Raw genomic sequence first — 23833 nt, 5'->3', positions numbered from 1 at the left:
ATGCTGGCCGAACGCTAACATTATTTTTAAAGGGGAAATCACTCACAATGCATGATTTTGACTTGTGAGTTATTGCCCCTTTAAATACATGTAAAAATTTGTCCGGCATCCCACATGACCACAGGACTTTATTACATTCCAGCCAGAGAGTGAGAGAAGGTTTCAGGGAGAGAAGGGGGAGAGATAGGGAGTCAGAGAAAGAAGGTGTCAGGTAGCGAGAGGGGAGAGAAAGAGAGAGACTGTTAAAGGGAGAGGAAGGAAAGAGGGATGGGAAGTATAGAGAAAGAGAGAGATAGTGGAGAAAGAGAGAGACTAGGGGCAATGAGAGATAGGGAGGTGAGACAAAGGGGAAGGGTGAATGTGTTGAGAGAAAGAGAAGGGTCCAGGGGGTAGCTGGTAGGAGGAGAGAAAGAGTGGAGAGATGGCAGGGGAGAGAGGGGACACAGGAGAGAGAGGAGGTGTAGGAGATGGGACATGGAATAGAGAGTGGGTGTGGGAGAAGTAACAGGGGCGAGAAAAAGAGGAAAGACAAAATGGTATGGGGAGAGTGAAAATCAGGAAAGACTGGCGGTGCCGGTGGTAGTGGTTGGGGGGTGAGAGAAAGGAGGAAGAGAGGTGAGACAAAGAGGGTGATTGAGAAAGCCAGGGGGAGAGAAGAGAAGCAATGGGGGTTGAGGGGATTGGTAGAGGGTAACGAGCAAAGCATCAGTTTGTCTCCCCCCCCCCCATCACAAACTGTGCTGTACACAGTGGCAGGTCTTCCACTCACCAGCAGCCATTGCCGTGTCTCAAATCCTGTGTGGCTCCGGGCCTCCTGAGGCGATGTCAGGTCTCCTGATGTGGCGCCGTGTCTCATAAGATCGTGCCGTGTCTGCTGATATGGTGCCGGGTCTCCTGGTGCTCCAGCACTTTCTGATGCGGCACTGGATGAATATACTGTGTGGGCAGCACGTCTCATGTGTGCGCCTGGATCTCCTGGGGGGTTTTTCAGGCTCTGATGTTGCGCTGGTTAGCATGTGTGAGCAGCGCTTCGGCTCTCCTGTGCGCGGCGCAGGCAGTTGCGTGTCAATTGCCCCTGCACCCTCCCTAGTTACACCACTGCTTGCAGGGGTGCCTTGGGGTTGGTGGTTCAAGACCAATTTAAATTATTTATGGTCAATAAAACAGGCAAAACCAGTGCTAGTGGCCGTCAGTCATAACATATGTGGACAAGCAAATCGTGTCCCACACCATAAGGATAATGGATAATTAAAATTGACTCAATTTAATATTCGTTTCTGAATTTTTCAATAAGAAACATTTGGTCTAGGGGAGCCTTGAAAAAAATGTTGATGCTCTTGGGTGCCGTGATTTAAAAAAGTATGGGAACCCCTGGATTAATGGTAATAACTACACAGACTGGACACAACAGTAGCGACAAAGGCACCATACAAGCTTGCAGTTGACAGTAGATACACTCCCCGAAAATGGTAAAAGCGTGACTGCATTTTCCAACCACTCCCTGTTACCTTCCCTAAGCAGTCAGTTCCTGTCAATCACTTCTCCATGAATTCCTCAGCAAGATTGCAATGGCACCTTGGCAAATGTGTATTGCGATTGCAGAAATGCGCAGTCTGCTGATAATCGCTAATCTTCATGAACATCGACCATTGCATACACTATGAATTAGGTCCAGATTCACAGAACCATTGACATGTACAGCGCCAGAATTGTACTGGGCATTTTGGGTGTGACTGGAAGGTGGCTTCTCAGACTTACAGCAATGTACTACTACTACTTATGGGCATGTTATGAAAGTGCCGCTGGAGTGTTGCATAACTAGTTGTGAACTCAGATGCTGAATTACAGTGCATGCATTATTGTGACGGGAACACATTGTGGCTTGCCGTGTGCTTATGCATCGCTGCTGGACCCCATTACGCTCAATGGACAGCAGACGTATGTTCGCACTGGCTTCCATTGAAGTGAATGCTTAGTGGAAGTGTTCATAAGCGTGTATGGTGCTATTCCGTGATCAGTGTGCTTCACTGCGTACACATCATAGCAACACCGTAAAGTGGGCAACTTTATCACTGCTCCACTTTTTAGCTTTTTTCACTGCTTCATACATCAATCTTTTGACTAGCAGCATTGAGATAACCCATTTAACAATACAAAAAAGTATTTAGAATCTAGAATTTATATAATGAAGCTCAGCATTATTTGAAAACAGACAAAATATGTAATCATGCGCAATATGTTCTGTGACTAAGATATCCATAAATGTTTGTGCTCACCTGCAACACACATTCATTTCCAATTATCTGCAAGACCGTATAGTGATAAAATACTCATATTAACCACCTGAACAGAACAAGTCCTTTGTCTTCGCCCGCAGTGGACCGCGCTGTTGCCTCATAGAGAGGGGATAGGGAATCGGCAGACCTGAGAGTGCTTCCAAAAATGGAAGCGTTTCGACCCTAACTTCTTGAAGTGGTGAGGTCAATGGCTGCGTTTGATGGCGCATACAATTGGTTATAGATACAGTGCTGAATGGGCCAATCTGAGTAATCTTAGAGTTAACCACATGGCCGACGGTCTCGCAGATTATTTGATGCTGCATTTTAAGATTCAGCACTCATATCTATGATGCTGGTAGGGGCGTCTTTTTACATTAGGCACCTCCTTGCTATTTTCATATAACTGCTGCCTCCGAAGACACAGCAGCAATGTCTGAATCATGCTACTTGTGCACCAGCTCATTTAAAGATAAACACCTTTGTAAATAATGTCACTGCTCAGATCAGCATAAACAACATTTGACTGTTATGGTGTAATTTAATAAAGGTCCATTTGCATGTGGCGAATCAACAATTTACTAAGGCTTAAGCACATGACAAAAGTGACTTTGTACTTGGCAATTCACCATCGAAGCAAACATTGACCAAATAACGTATCATTGGAGATTGCTATTTAATTATTTTTTTGTTTTTAGCAAATCGCTCCACTTCACACCAAAATCGCACCTGAATGCGCCACTTCCAAAAGAGCAACATGTGAAATATAATGTAACTAGCACTAAATATATCAGAATGACAATTGAAACTCACCAAGTCATTTGCAGCGCTCACTTTCTGCTCTCAATGGCACATGCGGGTTATGGAGCAGCTTGGCTGCAGGCAGTGGTTTCATATGGCCTGCACAGGGACCAGGAGCAAGAAACAGAACAGAGGAACCGGCAGGCAGGGGTGCCAACAGTGCCTATGTAGGCCTAGGTTCTTCCATGGGTGGTTGAACCTCAATGAAGGGCATGTTGATGAGGTCATACAGATCTTTCCTCTGAATCACAACAATTTAATGAGGTGTGAATAATGGTGCAAACACAATGTAATTACATTTGTACTGGACTTTGTCTAATGCATTCTACTGCAAACTTTGCAGCAACTTCCTCTAGCAAAACACCAAAATCGACACAAAGTGCAATGAGACAAAATACACCATCAGAAGACAAAGACACACACGTGTAAACACACTGTTACATCGATCCAAGGTAATAAGAGGTGATTATGGGTTATTTTTCTCCACAAAACATTTCTCAGTAAATTACCAAAGTACAATATGAAAGGAATGCAGGTGGATCTATAAACACACCTATTCATATAGCCATTCACAAAATAGTCCAGAAAAAAAAAGGTGCGAAGCACAAAAAAGACATCTATTTATTGACTTTAAAATGAAACTGTATGCATTTAATTCTTTTGACAACCAGTGAATATCTGAGATTAGCAACAGGAAGTTTAATCACCATACTGTAAGTTTATTTTTCTTAGAATCCTCCACGTATGACACTTAGGAAACGAGTATGTGTCTTGATGATGAGAAAAATTCACATTATACCGACAGTTATTGGCCTATCTTATATAAATGTTTCATGTTGGACAGGATATGGACATGACAGACTGATTGCCTTTCCAGAAATATAAGTACAGGTGACCCTGCTCATATCTTTGCTTTAAAAATATTGACAACGCTTATTGAAACTGATTTTAAAATGTCTTAATATTTTCTTTAATTTTTTTCAAATAACAAGTAGAAAAAGAGGAAATTACTATGTTGTGGAAAATAAAAAAAACCAGCAATAACCTAAATGCAAAAATAAGTCACTAAAGTACAGCAGAATAAATCAAACTGAATTACATATCAACACCCAGCAGATAATGGAATAAATTTGTCACAAACCTGCCAGCTTTGGTTATAATCATTTCAGTGCCTGCTTCATGAAACTTTTTCCAGAGTTCCTTCTCATGAAGATATACTTTGATATTTTCAATTGTCTATAAATAAAAAAGAAAGAAAAATGTATTCTCATAATTTTTTTTAAAAGGTAAGCATGATATTAAATGAGCACAGTTTTAAAACACAAGGTGTAACAGAGCACTTATATTCTCAAGACATATTAATCAATTATAAGTGCTATTGTTTGTGGTCTGTTAAAAGATTTATTTCATTTTGTATAAACTGATTTTTTTTTACCAGTATGACACTGCCAAGACTCTATAGCTAACCCACATTTGTCAATGATCTTTAACCCTTTGAGTAAAAGGTGAATTTGTCAAAATGGGGGTGAGAATTGCCAAGCAAACCTCATAATGATCTGTAATGTTTACCTTATATAGGAAATATTATCTATTTTTACACATTTTTTATTTTAATTTATATAACAAATCTGAGCGATGCTGGCATTTTTAACAGATATTTTGCACATCTCCCACACGTATGCTTACACTTAAGGATTAAGGATGTGCTTTAATGCTGTTTTTTCCTACATTTTCTCTATCACCTATAAACTATTTATTCTACCAGGACATCAGACTCCCTAAGAGTATACTTTTTATTAGTTTATTATGTTTGTCCATCATTTATCTACTTACCACCATAGTAACTCATATGAATTATTCTAGATACCCTGACAGTTCACACACATTTTAGGTTGCTGATCCATTTTTGGTCCATCTACCATTTGTGAAAGAACACACTTTTGATTGGTATGTAATTCTAAGAATATGTATTTCTAGTAAAGAACACAGGTGAATGGGAGAAGGGGTACCCATTAATTATCCTCCTCTACCGTCTTTCTTCACACTTAACTTCTATCACCAATCTTGTAGCTTCCTTTTTCATCATCATCCTCCTCCATCCTCATCCTCGATTACCAAACCTGGTAATTCCTCTAATTGAATATTTTTTTGCATATTTTTACATATGTTTTTGTCTTTAGTGTAAAATAAAATATTTTCACACGGCATTGTTACACCATCTTAGATACCCTGTTACCCCTGAGGAAGTCCTAACAGGACAAAATGCGTAGGGTCTTTCAGAAGAAACTTGTTCAGTCTTTCAGATAAACTTGTTGGAAGTGGTATCTTACATCGAATTGATTGTGATGCGATCATTTTTATGAATTGTTTTTATATTTCTGTATAAAATACATTTTTATATATTGTCTTACCTGTGTGTGTATAGTTTGGGTGAAACCTCCACCAGCGCAGCGCTATACTTTTTCCTCTCTCTCTCTCTCTCTCTCTCTCTCTCTCTCTCTCTATATATATATATATATATATATATATATATATATATATATACAGTCTTAGTTTAGAGAGCACTCACCAGACTTCCAATATTTGATGCAAGGTAAAACTTTTAATACATCACCAGAGTCTTCATAACAATGTCGACGTTTCGAGCCACGTCAGGCCCTTTGTCAAGACAGAAATGAGAGTGGGTCACAGCCCCAGAAGACACTGGGGCTGTGACCCACTCTCATTTCTGTCTTGACAAAGGGCCTGACGTGGCTCGAAACGTCGACATTGTTATGAAGACTCTGGTGATGTATTAAAAGTTTTACCTTGCATCAAATATTGGAAGTCTGGTGAGTGCTCTCTAAACTAAGACTGTATATTTTGCTGTACCCCTTGGATTGCGGCTTGAGCTTGGCACCCCAGCAGTTGGAAACGAGGATTGAGTGTGCTGGTTCCATCCTACATATATATATATATATATATATGTATATATATATATATATATATATATATATATATAGTAACAGTTCCAGTGTAACCAGAAAGGGCACTCACCACCATTTGCAGGTTAAAATGCATGGCGTTCTTTGCTGACACACTGAAATTCTCTGGCTTGTCTTGAAAACGGCCCTAAGGGGTTGAAACGTTGACACGGATTATAATGACGCCCTGTGATTAAAAAGCATTTTTACCTGCAAATGGTGGTGAGTGCCCTTTCTGGTTACACTGGAACTGTTACTATATCATGGAACTTGGATTCCTTAAGGAGCACCCCTATTCCTCAACCGGCTGGATGTGAGTGCAGATCCCTGGATTATATATATATATATATATATATATATATATATATATATAAAATGCTCGACGTGGGAATTTTGAAGTGGGGGTATGGAAAATTAAAAGGGTAATAGTGTCCATAGGGTGTATATTTGTGTATGCTGAAGGTGTACAGGGTGAGCGAAGATGCAGGGTGAGAGAGGTTTGGCACAGGGTGAGAGGGGACACAGGATGAGAGGGGGGTTCAGGGTGAGAGGACGCATGGTGAGAGACTGGGGATGTAGGGTGAAAGAAGACACAGGGTTAGAGGGTGGTGGTGCAGGGTGAGAGAAGACACATGGTGGTTGTGGATGCAAGGTGAGAGGGGTTTGGTGCAGGGTGAGGGGGGACACAGGGTGAAAGATGGGTGGTACAGGGAGATAAAAGATGCAGGGTGAGAGGAGGTTGGCATAGGGTTAAAGAAGATGCAGGGTGGTGGAGGACACAAGGTGAGAGGGGTTTGGTGTAGGGTGGCGGAGGATGCAGGGTGTGAGAAGACACAGGGTGAGGGAAGAGGCAGGGTGAGGGAGAATGCAGGGTGGTGGAGGACACAGTGTGAGAGGGGATTGATGTAGGGTGAGGGAAGGTGCCGGGTGAGGGGGTTATTGCAGGGTGGCAGAGGACGCAGGGTGAGAGGGGGTTGGTGCGGGGGGTGGAGGATGCAGGGTAACATAACATAGTAATTAAGGCTGCAAAAAGACGTCAGTCTATCGAGTTTAACCTATCTAACTTGTAACTACTGACTTGAGTAAGTCATATCTATAGGATTCCCTTAGTGGCCAAAATTGCATCCAGTTTTGATTTAAGTTCATTAACAGTAGTTGGTGTAATCACCCCCACTGGCAATGAGTTTCAGAATTTTACTGCTCTAATGGTAAAGAATCCTCTTCTTAATTCAGTATGGAATTTATGTTCCTCAAGCCTTAGTACATGCCCTTGTGTCCTAAGTATAGGCCTGTTAGTGAACAAATTATGTCCCAGTTCCATATGATTCCCAATCCTGTATTTGAACATACTAATCATATCACCTCTCTACCTCCATTTCTCCAGTGAAAACATATTCAGCCTGGTTAACCTATCTTTGTATTCTAGTGATTCATGACCTTTTACTAGCTTAGTTGCCCTTCTCTGTACCTGTTCCAATTCATTTATGTCCTTTTTAAAGTGCGGTGCCCCAAACTGAACACAATATTCCTGTAAAGAGGCACTATCACATTGGCATCCCTTGATTCCATCCCCCTTTTCATTTCTGCCGGTGTCTGGTTTTTCTTTTGCTGCTGCACTTTTTTATCTATGATGACCCCCAAGTTTATCTCTACAGCAGAATTCCCTCTAATAACTCCAGTAAGTAACTTGTTCATTTTTGTTTCCTTAATGAATTACTTTACATTTTTCAACGTTAACCTGCATTTTCCACCTTTCAGCCCACCTTTCCAGTTTATTTAAGTCACTTTGTAGTGTTTCCACATCCTCTCCTGAGTTAATTTTCTTACTCAATTTTGTGTTGTCCGCAAATATTGCAATTTTACTCACTATGTAAATTCCAATATCATTAATGAATATATTAAACAAGGTGGGTGCCAATATTGAACCATGCGGGACTCCACTTTGGACCTTACCCCAGCTGGAATGTATACCATTTACCACCACTCTCTATCCCCAATTGTGCATCCAGTTTTTAACCCAATAATAAATTTTATCTCCTAACCCTAAATTACCTAGTTTCATTAATAACCTTTTATGATGCACCATGTTAAAAGCTTTAGCGAAATAAAGCAGTATTACATCAACAGATTTACCTAAGTCCAGGCCCCTACTGACTTCTTATAGTTTTATGTCTACTAAATTATTGTATATATTTGAAATATTTACTAATATGAACTTTTTTTAAATGGATGTGTATATTGATGGCTTCCAAAGATCTGTCATTGGAATTTCAATATCAGTTTTTATTTATTTATTTATTTATTTATTTTGGGGTTAGGCACAAAAATCCAGCTATTGTCATTTTCGTCCTTACTCCTTCTTGTGGTGTAATAAAAATGTTTTTTTTACTGATCTTGTGGAGCTTCTGGTGTCTGTCGAGGATCATATTTTATTGTATATATGCAAGCAAACAATACTGCACCTAACTTTTGTGTCTAATTTGTGGTTCCCCATAAAATGCTACTTGCAAACCAAAGGTTCTTATCCTATTTTCATTTGATAAAATTTGTACTCTAAAGACAAGTACTTCAAATCCAGTTGTCATAGCCAGTGAGTTGTGGTCATTTGCAACATTTTAGTAATTTATCAGCAATTAAACTGGAAAATGATTAAAAAACCAATATCAGGTGATTTTAAAATGTCATAGTTATTACCGGTACATTTGGGGCTCAGATTTCAAGATGTATAATAATTTTCTAAATTGCTAACTATTAATGCTACTGTATACTTCCTATCAGTTAATATCAGTCTACATTTTTACACCAGCAAAAAAAAGGAAACAACATCTTCAGTAAAGACTCTGGGACATATTGGCAGGGAAAGGGATCAGTTTTATCTCATTATTTATTTAAAGGCGGTAAAAGATATGGTGGCAAAGAAATAATGGTCGTACACACAGTATTGCCATCTAGCCCAGTAATGCAATAAAATGTATAGATGGGGCAAATTGACAGATCCTGGGTACCTTTTAGCAAAAGGTGATTTATATATAAATAATTATTTAATGTATTTGTGTGATTAACATGGTTATTTTCAATGTATCATATATCTTTAATGCAAATCACAATGTAAATAACAATTACACAATGTAAAATTCTTGAAAACCAAAAGTGCCAGAAATCTCAAAATAACAATAATCACTCAGTTTCTGCAATTTAAAGTATTACATTTTGCAAATTGTCATTGACTATTTTAAAAATCAGTGAGATCAGTTGGTTTTACACAATGGCCCTTATTCAGATCAGATCCCAGTACAAATTTGTTCTCAAAATGGGCAAAACCATGTGCCCTGCAGATGGGGAAGATGTAACATGTATAGAGAGAGTTAGGTTTGTGTGAGTTATTTTGTTTCTGTGCAGGGTAAATACTGTCTGCATTATTCTTACACTGCAATTTAGATTTCAGTTTCAACACACCCCACCCAAATGTAACTCTCTCTGCACATGTTACATCTGCCCCACCTGCAGTGCACATGGTTTTGCCCATTTTGAGAACAAATTTGTACTGCGATCAGATCTGAATAAAAGCCAATGTGCACTACATGCAAAAAGAGTATTAAAATACATAGGCCACTGAAATGAATGAGAATGTTACTGGTCATTAACCAATGCTAGTTGTCTCCTTTCTTGGTGAGAACTTGCCCAGACTGACTGGCATTGGGGCTGTTTGAGGACTTTCCTTTTGAATAATCCATTTATTATAATAGACTTTTAGCATATAAAGCACATGCTGGAGAGCACAGTCAAAAGATTAGTACATTTAAACAATTTTGAAAAGTGACACAATAAAAATCTAATTAAATCCTAAATTTCACATTTTTAAATAATTAACCAAATTATCGTCTGTACAAATTTTTACTTGATTACCCCTTTTCAATGACTTACAAGTTTTATAGAAAAGAAAATGTTACTCAAGTTAAATGGTATGCTTTAATTTATGGTAATATCATTTACCCAGGACATAATATATTCCAAAGCAGTTAAATGCACTATAGAACTACAGTACCAATACATTCAAGAAAAAGATAGGGAGAAAAAAGGCACTTGTCTCAAATAAAACATTTTTCAATATGAATGACTGTAGTGTCTAAACATCAACATATTTAATTAAACACGTCAAAACACATTTCAAAAATAGTATATAATACTAAATAAAATTAATGTAATGCACTAAAATAAATGCTAATAACATTTTATTGCCAAGAGTATTGGTTTAAAGAGTAGTGTGTGATTCCAAGAATGTATTATGTCATGAATGCCAAGGCTTATTAAATAACATTTTGAACAGATTCATTGGTGATAATTGCAAAAAGCTGTACTTCCGGTTCTTTTTCTAACTAGGATTGACTGAACTGTATATTCACTGAATTTATTTTTAGGCGTGGATATATTTAATTAATTTGTTTTCCTCTTTTTAAATCTTCATGCATTAAGAAAAAATATTACACATTTTAGATTGTGATACCTGTACAAAAACAGACCAAAAAATACTTTCCTGTTTACTCAAGCATTTCCTTCATTTCCTTTAGTATTGTTTATGAAAATCTTTTCTGTACTTAATTGTTTCTGTACTGTCTTACATTCATTCTATCTGTTAATCACATTGAGTCCTTTTGGAGAAAGAGCGATATATATATAAATAAAATTACTATTATTATTATTATTATCTACAATCTATTTTCTTCTCATTCCAATATTTTCCTAATAAAAACATATGAACAGTAAGTAGAGGTAAGCACAGAAGAGCAGAGAGGAGTCCCTAATAGTCTCTCTAATAGAGAGTTTTTGATAAATATAATAAACATATATTTGATATAAAATGTGAGTGTTTTTTTTTTTGCTGCATGATTTAAGGCAGTGATTTTTTTCCTTTCTTTTTTTTATTATTAATTTTAGTTATTTTTGCCTTTTTTTTAATGGCTGCTTGCAATACCCTAGCAACAATTGCTAGAAGTAGGTGATTTTGCCAAATTGTTCTTCGTTACATTTTTACATTATCTAATAAAAGAAATATGACAAGTAGAGTTTGGTTTTTACATAAAATGACAGTTTTAAGATACAGGGGGGATTCAATCCCGGTCGTTATTTGCAACAGGGGAAATAACGGCTACCGCCTATTCAATGCTGTCTTCCCTGACAGCATTGAATAGGCAGATCGACAGAATGGGCCCGACTTTAAAAGCAGTCAGCCCCATTTTGTTGATTTCGGCCGTAAATTGTTGCGTTCGCTGCTGAATCTTGACAATTAACGGCTGTTTATGCGGAATTGCCCCCTTTTCACCAATCTGCAGGCGGGATATTGAATTTTGCCTGGCGATCTGCGGTCAAACAAAATGAAAACGGGCCAGGGTCACGGTTGTTTTGATTGAATATACCCCATAATTTCAGATTTAGCATTCATTTTTAAGCTTTAAAGTTTCTATTGCTCAACCATACTGAAAATAAATGGTTAAATTATCAAATACCTTCAAAACCTCCCAGGACAGGACCAATAAAAGAATGAACTGCATTTACCTCTAAAATATCACAGAGATATTTGCAGATCTTTCTTTCTAACTGTTTGGAATAAAAGCATCATTTTCTGGAAAGCTTTTTTGGTCGTTATGACCAAGTTGGATATTATAAATATATTTTCTCATAAAACCAAGGATCTCTCTCAATCTCCTTTACGCAGGATCCTTCCAAAAACACTGTTATAAAATAAATAATGTACTATCATTGCCGCAGGTGGTTGTATTTAAACATTTTTTCCATTTTCTGTAGCATTCTACTTTCTAAATGGTAACACATTTCTTTAGACTTCCCTTTTCCTACAAATTAAATATATTTCTATTTACTGATAGACGTCCAATGATGATGTCTACCATGGAAAATTGTACATATGACCTGTTGAACAAACTGCTGCTGTACTGATAAATAGTTATATTTATTGTCCTTTTGCTCATGGGAGGTTATATAGTATGTGTAATATATACAAGTGTTGAAAATTACATTTATGATAGGAAACAAGCAATAGGAACATTATATCATATTAACTTGCTACAAAAGTATCACACTACTTTCATGAACTATTCTATTAGAGAATTGCCTCCACTTTTCCTGCAATGCATTTCAGCGTAGAACACTTTGTATGATGATCTGTTTTTATTATGTTATAAGACTAATGCAGACCCATTTTTCATGGTATGTAGTTTTTTTTGTTTAATCCCTATAAACATTTTTCTGTCTCAGTATGCACTATGTAAACTTTTGCTTATGACAGTAGCATTTTTATAAAAATCTGTTGATATTCCTTGCCATGTTCATCAGTTCTGACCTTGCCATAAAGATAAGCAATGTGTACAGTATGTATACATACATACTGTATACAAGGTCTGTCCGGAAAATAATGCTATGCCGAACAGGTGCATGGCAGGCACTGTAGGGCAGGATCGGGGGGGTGTCTCAGCTACACATTCCTGTCGGCAGCAGGCGCAAGTGAGCCTCTACAGTGTATGGATTGAGCTGTAAACAAAGTGTCCTTTTTTACCTTGGTTGAGATTCGAGGTGGAGAGTACCATCGAGCAACAATATGCCATCAAGATTTGTGGTAAAATCAGGAAATCGGTTACTGAGACACTTGCCATGCTTCAGAAGGCCTTCAAGAATGAATCCTTGTCCAAAGCACAAGTTTACTGCTGGTTTAAATTTTCGATGAGGACAGAGAAGATAAACCACGCTCTGGACAACCTTCAACATGCCAAAATGAGCAAGATGTGCACAAACTGAACAATGTTTTAATTACTGACCATTGCTTAAATGGAATGGCTACAGAAAGCTTGCTAGTTCCAAAAACTAATGTGCAAGAAATCATGACAAACAAATTAGCAATGGGAAAGGTATGTAGCTGACTGGTTCCCAAGGTTTTGACTCATGATCACAAAGACAAACGTGTGATGTTTTAGCGCAAACTATTGTAGCGTGTGCAAAGTGAAACTAATTTTTTTGACAGAGTGATAACAGGTGATGAAACTCGGATCTTTGAGTATAAACTGAAGACCAAAAGGCAAAGGGTAGAGTGGCACACACCATCATTTTCTTGCTCCAAAAATGGTGGGATTATCAAATTAATGACCAAATCCATTGTCATTGTCTTTTTAGACTTAAAGGGTGTGGTCCACAAGGAATTTCTACCTAATGGCCAAACTGGCAATGATGCATTTTACATGGGAGTGCTCAATTGCATTAGAAACACAATCCTCCATGTCCTCAAGTTGATTCCCAGTCCCTGGGACCTCTATCATGACAATGCGCTAAGTCACACATGACTGTATGATTCATGTAGCCCTGAGGACAGGGTGCTGTTCCCCTAAGCACTTGGCTAATACATCATTTTTGCCAAATTTTTGTCTGAGTACCTCGTTATTCTTGGATTGGTATGTATATACATATACATATACAGGTAGAAGGTGCGGAAATAATAAGAGTTCAGCAGACAACAGCTGAAGACAACGTTTCAGTTTTATTTCAACTGTGTTCAAGTTATGAAGTTGAAATAAAAACTGAAACGTTGTCTTCAGCCATTGTCTGCTGAACTCTTACTATTTCCATCAAAGAGCCTGAGAACCTTGTACCTGTATATTCCCCTACTGTGAGGGCACCAGATGGAGCTAACTACCAGAATTGGGAGTGTCGGACCCCTGTACTATATATATATATATATATATATATATATATATATATATACACATACACTTGTTGTATGGCTTGAGAAAGGGGTGAAATAGCCCCAAAACTTTGCCAATAAATATGCACCTGGGCAAGCACATTTCAAGTAACCCTTTGAGTGCTGGTTTTTGCTATTTAGTATTTGCATTGGTGGTGGAGGACATATTACTTGCTGGGCCCTGCCTTATTACAGTACAGTACATCAGGAATAGGTGAATGGCTAGAGTTATCTGCCAATCAGAGTGCTTGCAGCCATTTATTGTATGGATGAATATAAAGAGATTGTACAGGACCACTGTAGAGTAAGTTATTACTTTCATTTATTCAGTGAATGGGTGTGTAGGGGCCCCAGTGCATTGCTTTGCCCAGTGCCTATAATGCTGTTAAGATGGCCCTGTCTGAGTGACCCAATGATGTCTCAGACTGAGCAGCTCTCCTAAAATATTGGTGCCTCTTTAACTGCATATTGGTTTATTAGGAAACGCTCAGAACACAGCCCCAACATGCTTGCGCTTTTCGAGCCACCCTGTTATCTCCTCCAAATGTGGCAAGAAAAGTAGAGTATGACAACCAATCTAATGAATAATTAGCCTAATGAACCCAGCTGCTAACCAATAGGGACTACCTATCCCCGTAAAGACAAAAGACACAAAAAAAAAGGAAAGCGCTCGGGTTTTTAGACAAAAGGAATAGCCAGTTCAAAGTTTTTTTTTAAAAGAACATATATTGTTTTATTGATATACAAAAAAATATATATAAATAGACACACAAAGAAAAAAATTGATAAACAATAAAATATCAAAAAATGGATTTCATAAGGTACCGGCCGATACCATACATTAAAAATGGGTATAGGTATATATCCCACCGAGGTATTGGGGGTAAGCTCAGAATCTAAAAACAAAGCATGAACAGCACCCTAAGTATTACTGGGTTAGGGTTAATCCTGCCATGGGTTAGTTCCAACTTGGTTTATTCAAATCTCCAGAAAAAATCAAAAACGAAATTTCATGCAGCCAGTCTGTTAGTATTAGATTAATAGGCAAATGAGTTTCAGCAAACAATATAATATTTACAGGGTCCCAAATAACCGATTCCAATCGCATACATACAGAAATGTTCCCACAGTTGGTTTCCTCAAACCTGTGTCCCAGATGGTGGAGGATAAAACAGGCTCCGTTTTTGTAAAAAAGTGCAGGTGGAATTCAGCTGGAGAAGGAGGCCGTCCGGCTAGTCCTTAAGAGCAGAGGTCTGTTATGGATCAACGCTTTCCCCGCCAACTTATCATGGCGGCTTCATCAAGGATCAAGTGCCAATACCTCAGTGGGATATATACCTATACCCATTTTTAATGTATGGTATCGGCCGGTACCTTATGAAATCCATTTTTGATATTTTATTGGGTACTCTTTACCTAGAAGGGCGCCCATCGCGCCCATCGCGGGCATTGCATGCACTAAAAAATCGGGTGCGATGCGACCGACGCGATGCCCGCGATTTCCCATAGGGAACAATGTTAAATGTCTCAATTGACCCGATTTTCCTGTTCAATGCCTCAATTGACCCGATTTTTCCATAGGAAACAATGTTAAATGGGCCACAGAGGCCAAATAGGCACCCTAAAGTGTGAAATGGCCACCCCAATTGTTAACGTCACCCCAGGATCAACGTGAACCCGAAGCGTGGCGAGCGCAGCGAGCCCGCGCGGGGCGGCGGTACGCGTCCTACGACCTTTTCATACCCCCACTATCCACGTCGGCGTGGAGTTGAGAATAGAAAGTGTGGCGAGCGCAGCGAGCCACCGAGCCCGAAGCGTGGCGAGCGGACGCGAATACCTTCACAGGTATCCGCGTCCCCTCGCGGGCTTCACAGCTGTCCGCGTCCCCTCGCGGGGCTCGCTGCGCTCGCCACACTTTCTATTCTCAACTCCACGCCAACGTGGATAGTGGGGGTATGAAAAGGTCGTAGGACGCGTATCGCTGCGCTCGCCACGCTTCGGGTTCACGTTGATCGTGGGGTGGCGTTAACAATTGTGGGGGCCATTTCACACTTCAGGGTGCCTATTTGGCCTCTTTGGGCCATTTAACATTGTTTCCTATGGAAAAATCGGGTCAGTTGAGGCATTGAACAGGAAAATCGGGTCAATTGAGACATTTAACATTGTTCCCTATGGGAAATCGCGGGCATCGCGTCGGTCGCATCGCACCCGATTTTTTAGTGCATGGCTTAATACATCTGCTTAGCTGCTTAGTACCACTTAGTGCCACTTAGCTGCTTAGTACCACTGTTAGCTAATTCCGAAGTAAAATTCAAGAAAAACTATTCAATCTGGGTAGAAAGGCTAAATACAGTCGCTCTACAGTAAAAAAAAAACTGTCTTTTTACCTTTTTTACCAAGAAAACATCCTGAATTTCTTAATTCGGTATTTGTATTCTCAACTGCCTGATTCAGGAGGAATCGCAATTGATTAACGAATGCAAGAGGAGTTGCATACCACATCCTGTCAGCATTTGCAATCACATTAAAATGCGTTTTAGAGGAACATCCCTCTCCTGTGCAACTGCAGACTCAATAATTCTAACCTTACCCGGGCTGCCTGTCGCAGTGCATCTTGCGAGGCCAAGGAAGCTAAATCCTATTTCCAAAAATGCTCATAGAATGCACATTGCTTCCAGAGATATTGGACTACCCACCTTTTCAACACCCACCAATGGGACACCTAAAATTCAGGATTGTCCTACCAAAATCATCATGGTCTGGGGCTATGCATACTTCCATAGTTACACATATATACAGTACAAAAACACATACATTACCTGTACCACACATATACACAGTGTTACACATGCACACACACACAATTATGTTATAGCTTGTTGTGAAATCTTGTACTGCGGCTATTAGTAAATGATGTGGTGAGTCTGAGGAAGGGGAGCCTGAGGCATTTGTCCTCCTGACCCTTTGCACCCTAATCTGGCTCTGCTGACCAGATTGATACTATATTATGACATGGGGACTTCATGCTATACATCTATTAGAGTGTAACTTTAACTAGGAATGTATATATATTAGGTGCAGGGGATGGAGCAGCTATGTGGCCTTGGCAGCCTCCAGGGCCCATGATTCCCCTAAAATCAATCACACTGCACTGCATCTAGAGAAGGGCATCATTGCATCAAGCCCAAGATAAGAGCCACCTCAACCCTCCCAGCAGCCCCATCACCCTTCCTATTGCAGGGAGGCAGAAGCAGAGTTCAGCCTCCTATTCCCTGTCACACTACCCTGGGGAGTGCTCAAATCACCCCTGCATACAATACATAATCAACTGGGCAGTAATTGTCCATTGAACTTCATGTTTAGCAAATTTAACTAGTGGTGTAACTATAGTGTGGTTGCTATGCGGCCCATGCCTACTCCAAGGCCTGCCACTCTGCCTGCACCCAGAACCACCATCAGGGGGTACAGCCAGAAATAATGTGCCATGCCTGAGATCACAGGAGGGTGCACACTATGCCAACAATCCCACATGTGAACTGCTTCTTTTGCGGTGAGGTTCATTGGTGCACTACCGGCTATCCATCAAACACTGTGGCCAGTGCACCATGCAGAACAAGTAGATAATGATGAACAAATCATTTGCATGTCCCAGACCCTGCTGTTCAATAACACCAATATCTGTTAGCATTTCTCCCCTGGGTCAGCTTTGCAATTCTGTACCCTAACATCATCATTATGGTTACTGGTGGAAGGAAGATCACACAACACCTGAAATGCCAGAAGTCCCAACCTAGGATTGGAAGGGGCAGAGTAGGTTTATATGCACCAATACCAAGGGTGAGAGTGCACCACTCTGGCAGTTCCAGGTGTGGACGTAGGATAAGGAGAGAGCTCTGCTGTGGGCACTTCCTCACTGACTGTGCAAGGATTTTATCAGACACACAGCCCATGAAAACATCAAGTATTACAGGGATATCAATCATTGTGTCTGCATCTCTATATTCTCTTTGTACCACCCTCCATCTCTCTTTCCCCTCCCTACCAGCCTTTATCTTTACATCCCCTCTATTGCCCTGCATATCTGTATTCTCTCCTTACTGCCCTGCATCTCTCTATCACCTCCCAAATGCCCCACATCTCTCTACCACCTCCTTTATTTCCACCCTCCATCTCTATATTCATTCCCTAATACCTTGCATCTCACTTTCTCCTCTCTTCCAGCCTTCATCGTTATATCACCCCTACTGTGCTGCATCTCTCCCTACTACCCAGCATCTCTACCCTCCCTATTATTTTGCATCTCTCTGTTCCCTCCCTACCACCCTGTATCTCTACATTCCCTTTCTACCTCCCTCCATCTCTCTATTTTCTCACAGCCGCCATGCATCTCTCTAATCCCTCCCTACCACCTTGAATATCTCTATTACCCCCAATACCTGGAATCTCTATATTTTCTCTCTACCATGTATGTCCTTTTCTCCCTGTATTGTTCTTTACACTATGCAGATTAGTATATATGCCTCTGCCCCTCCCCTAAACTGCAGTTATTCTGAATCATTACTCAATGGGTGCCTCTGCCTCACACTCTTCATCCCATGTGCATCTCTACCGTCTTTCACTTCCCACATGTCTTTGCCCCTCCTACACTACACATGTATGCCTTTGCCCCTTTCACTTTCTTTTCTTCCTCTTTGTGATATTGTTTCATCTTTCTCTACAGCCCATCTATTCCTCTGCCTTCTTCTCTTACCTGCCATAAATATTCATTTTGCTCCTTTGCCACACCTTTCTCCACCCCTACTTTTTATGTCTTTCCAGCCTCATCTTCTGAATGTTGTGCATAAAACAATGCCTATTGGCTGCTGATAGGATGAGGCGTGGATGAAAGGAAACACAGCCATGTTCAATGCCATAATAACTGAACCTATGGATGGGAAATAAGAAAAATTCTCTACACTACAGCTTTTCACCCTCCCGGCCTAAGGCGTGGGTACAGGAGGTTAAGAGATAGGGGCCCTGATTGATCCACTTGTACTGAGCCACATGATTCCTGATGGCAGCCCTGTATGCACCCAGTCACGCATTGTTTGGGCTTCCAGGAACCAGAAGCATGCTGTTCCCCATCCCCGCAAATACTCAATGTCTCTGTCTTTACTAGGGAAGAAAGAGAGAGGCCATCGGGAAGGGTTAAGGCCATTGCTTTTGACCACTCACCATGCTCAGATATTGCCTGGTAGTGCTGGGCACTTCCGTGTGGCCCATCCACTCCTTGGACATGAACCTACTGTTGGAGGTGCAACATTATAGGTCATGTTACTGCATGCTGTTCTGGCTCACCCAGGAAGGTCCAAAGTTATCTAATGATTGAAACCACATCTGCAGGGCAGACTGTGGTGATGACTAGGACTGGAGTCAGGCTGTATGGTTCTGAGAGTATATTATCAGTCAACCAGTACTGCATTGCAGGTTATTTTTGCTTCATGTGGGTGTCAATGTTTTTTTTTTTTTCATAGGAGGTCTTTGATGATTTTGCTATGGGGCCCAGAAAGTTCTAGTTACACCACTGACGGTAACAATAACAGCAAATCGGAATGCATCATTTCCTGTAAAGGATAAGCATTGTGTGCATAGGCGTGCGCACGGGGGGTGCCAGGGGTGCACAGGCACCTCCTAATGACTGGGCAACCCCCCGCACGATTGCAGCCAGGCAGACGCCGCCAGCGGGGTCTGCGGTGGGCGCAGACGCCTGCCAGGGACAGGTTGTGTGTTTAGTTCAGTTATAGCGCTGCGCTGCGCTCTGCTTCGGGTCCCGGGACCTAGTTGACGCTGATTGACAGCACCATAGAGGGTGCCGGCGCCGTATAGGACAGGACAGCTGAGCGATGGCTCAGCTGTCCAATCATATCTGACACAGCAGCCTGCGGCTCAGTGACTGGCTGAGCATGCAGGCTGCAGAGAGAAGGAAGGAAGGAGATGTGGAGGACCTGCAGTGCTGTGTAGGAGTCACGTTGTGCACAGCCTGTCCGCCCCACCAGGCATCTACATAAGTGAAAGTAAGGCAGCACTTCCACATTTACAAGTACAGTATGAGTTTTTGTGTATATATATATGTATATATATATATATATATATACACACACTATATATATATATATATATATACATACAGTATGTATGTATGTATGTATGTATGTATGTATATACACACACATACTGTACTTACATATGTATAATCCCCCCCTTGCTCTTCCCAGCCTTTCTTTCCTTACACTCCCCTCTCCCCCGCCCACCCCTGTCACGTCCCTCCCCCCCCATAATGTGTAATGGGCATCACATGTGTCTAATAATGTGTAATAATATGTAATGGGCAACACGGTGTGTGGCTTAATGTGTAATGGTGTGAGGCACAACGTCTAATGGGAATCATGGTGTGAGGCGCACTTGTAATGGGTATCACGGTATGAGGCACAACGTCTAATGGGTATCACGGTGTGAGGCGCACTTGTAATGGGTGAAGAATTGAGATGAACAGGATTCTTTTGCAAAGTCTGTGACGTGTTTATTTCTCGTAGGATACAGGCAAACGACCACCCAGCCAACAGAAGCTGACATAAATGGTGGTGTGTTTTAGGATTTTCGGTTACACATTATATACATTTCTGACTCGGCGACAATCAGATAAGGAGTTAAATTAAGAGTCCCCTAACTACTTATTAACATACATTTGTAGATTAGTTAGGTAATGTTGGTTTTTCCATATACTGAGGTACAGGTTGTTGAGGTCGCCATATGTTTCCGACAGGAATAGTTAACATACAATCAAATTCCATTTTATCATGGGTATCACGGTGTGAGGCGCACTTGTAATGGGTATCACGGTGTGAGGCGCAACATGTAATGGGCCTTATGGTGTATGGCATTATGTTGGATGGCATTATGTGGAATGGGCATTACTGTGCAATGCATTATATGTAATGGGCATTACTGTGTGTGGCATTATGTGTAATGGGCATTACAGTGTAAATTTTTGCAGCGCGCCTTCGGCGCGCACTATCCCTGTTTTTAGTATTCTGAAGTGCATATACATAACTAAGGCCCTTATTCTGGTCGGTGCAGCCGGAGCCGCATATGCGGCTCCGACCGCACAGACGAATCCCCGCCTTGCGTACGGATCGCCACCTCCGTCCGTACGCGGATATGTGGCGATCCGTATGAAAGTGGACGGGGATACGCCTCCTCCACCTTGGGAGCAGCCCCTGCATTCGATGGTCGCAGACCATTGAATGCAGGGCCGCACGCTCCACCAGGTCCCGCAACACAAGACCACACGGACACTTGTCCGTGTGAAATCTTGTATTGGGGCGGGCAGCTGACATCCGGCGATGTCAGCTGGCCGCCCCCTACACGCGCGTCATGGCCTCATTACCATGCATACGCCCCGCGTTTGCATGGGAACGCCCATGAAACGCGGGGCGTATGCATAGGGAAATGAGGCTAAGTAGCCCCTCACGCCCCTATCCGCCCCCTTTGCGGCGGTCAAAAAAAGTGTGCGGCGATTTCGCCTGCACATGCGCAGAGTGCCCTCTGCACATGCGCAGAGCGAAAACATCGGCGGAACGGCCGCATGCGGCCGTTACCGAACCGATCAGAATAAGGGCCTAAGTCACCTATTTAGTTTGCAATGATACCCATAGGCGGTGATGGACACGCCCAATAGATGGTGATGGACACAACCCCCCCCCCCCCATGGTGCACCCCCTAAGAAAATGGGCTGCGCACGCCTATGATTGTGTGCAATTTACTCATACTCAAAAGTATAATCATGCATAATCATGCCTAGCAAAGCATTATATATAATGAAGTACAGTTCAGGACTATAACAGGACACATTGATTTGCCATTCCACTGTTTTTCTTTTTGTATTTACAAACAATTTAAAACAATGTGGGTCCAAAGTACTGACATATTATTTTTGTTTTCTACTATGCATGAGGGTAAAAATATTTTTCAGATTTGAAAATAACTCAACCATAACGCTAACAGGTGTTTTAAAATGTAGAAGCAATCTGGTTAGATAATGTGATTTGTTTTTACCTGTTCTGGATCTTGACTCTGTGGACTGCTTAGAGAGTTACTCAGCCCTGCTACTCCCATTGCTGGTGATCCTGCAGCAGCCTCTACATGTCCAGCTGTTTGGGCTGTTGTAAACCCGTCCTCACCCTCAGACAAGCTTTTCTCCTGGAGCATTTCCTTCTTCAAATAGAGAGAAATTGTGTTATTCTATACCTTGCACATTTGCAAGATGAAAGCAGAGGTGTGAAGAAGGGTTAAAACTGAGTACTTTTTCAACAGGTTCATGCATTTAACTAGAAGTAAGGCCAAATGTGCGCAATATATTATAAACCATTATTGTCAAATAAAAAGCATCAGTAGGCCAGAGGCACTGCCCTCAAACACGCCCAAGGGCCAAATAATTGATTTTATGAGTGAAACAAAAGCCAAACCACTATGCATGTTTTAAGATATCGTTATAAAACTTTAAACAAGTTAAAACATTAGCATATCAGTACAAGTTATGAAGTGATTAAATGTGGATTATCAAATTTTCTTATAAATTAAATAGGAATTAAATATTTTGAAAAGAAAAGAGTATAACTTAAATAAAATGCATTACTGTTGTCAATCTTAGTTGATTCTGATTTTGATAAATAATATTAATTAAATAAGAATATCTCTCTCTATCTATATATCTATAGGTATATATACCATTTGAAAACCTTTGAGAAAGGTGCACGAGCACCGAAACAGCCCGTCAGGGTGATGACTGATATTTGGATGATATGGCTGTCTACAGCTGCTGCCCGCCATTGAGTATTTAATAGCTTTTATAACCATCCTTTATATTTGCTTACGAATACATTTTGAGCTGCTTGTTTCGAAGTGTTGGTCCCTGCCACATGGCTTTACTTTGGATTTATCCATGCTGTTGTATGATGTTGTTTAATTCCTGACCTGGCACACCTATTATCTTGGTATATATATATATATATATATATATATATATATATATATATATATATATATATATATATATATGGATGCAAGAGCTGCGGCACTCCACGGTCTTAGCAAAAAAGGGCACAGGGACACAGCGAGTGGCCGACGTTTCGGAACTTTAATCCGTCTTCTATTTGCCTAAAAGACGGATTAAAGTTCCGAAACGTCGGCCACTCGCTGTGTCCCTGTGCCCTTTTTTGCTAAGACCGTGGAGTGCCGCAGCTCTTGCATCCTTGTCTACCCCTCCTCTGCTTGTTGCACCCCGGCACGCTGATCCACTTTGCCCTCCGGAGTGCCCTCACCGGCCCGCTATATATATATATATATATATATATATATATATATATACTGTATATACTTCTGTGGATTGGGCGGCACTCAGACTACTTCAAAGAAATAACTGGGGACCACACAGGTACAGTTGAAGTTCTACATTTTGAGATTTATTCTCGTCAGGATAAATCTCGAAAAGTAGATCTTCAACTGTCTGAGTGCCACCCAATCCACAAAAGTAAATATGCGGACCCTAGTTAGGATCACCGCCTAGGGAGGGCACCGGGTGTATGTACCTGTTTATCGAGTGAAGGAGTGCTGGCTTTTCTCACACATATATATATATATATATATGTGTGTGTATATGCAATTGTAGCGTATTTGGCAAATGTGTTAGTCAGTAAGTATATGTTTACATACTATAATATCTTTGCAGTGCTTTGTAATTTAGTTTTAATTTTAATTGGTGACACTTACACCATTTCATGGATTACAGATTTATTTTAATGGTTACAACCTGTGTATAGTACATCTTGCTTAAAAGTCATATACAGTATAGTTTTGTCAAATAGATTTACAAAGTATGCTAATACGCACATACTATTAGAATTGAGTAAGCCTAATTTTTGTGCTATATTCCTTTTTTACTATTTTATTTATAATGTCCTGTTTTGATAGAACTAGCACAACACATTCTATAATGAATGCTGTTAGAGGTG

The 23833-nt window shown here is 40.6% G+C and overlaps 1 protein-coding gene across 1 annotated transcript in view; it reads right to left on the bottom strand.

The window, feature by feature from the left end:
• The window catches only part of TBX4 (T-box transcription factor 4), a 168898-nt gene extending 146867 nt beyond the window's left edge, over positions 1-22031 (bottom strand). Inside the window, exons 1-2 of the mRNA XM_083171154.1 lie at positions 21879-22031; positions 4219-4313 (exon numbers count right to left, since the gene is read on the bottom strand). Coding sequence (XP_083027280.1) covers positions 4219-4313; positions 21879-22031 — 248 coding nt within the window. The remainder of the gene's footprint in view (positions 1-4218; positions 4314-21878) is intronic.
• Between the last annotated feature and the right edge of the window lie 1802 nt (positions 22032-23833).

Source organism: Crinia signifera, chromosome 2, assembly GCF_055691185.1.
Source record: "Crinia signifera chromosome 2, ASM5569118v1, whole genome shotgun sequence".
Classification (NCBI taxonomy): domain Eukaryota; kingdom Metazoa; phylum Chordata; class Amphibia; order Anura; family Myobatrachidae; genus Crinia; species Crinia signifera.
The sequence above is the reverse complement of the archived record's forward strand: the minus strand, read 5'-3'. Positions and strand labels throughout refer to the sequence as shown.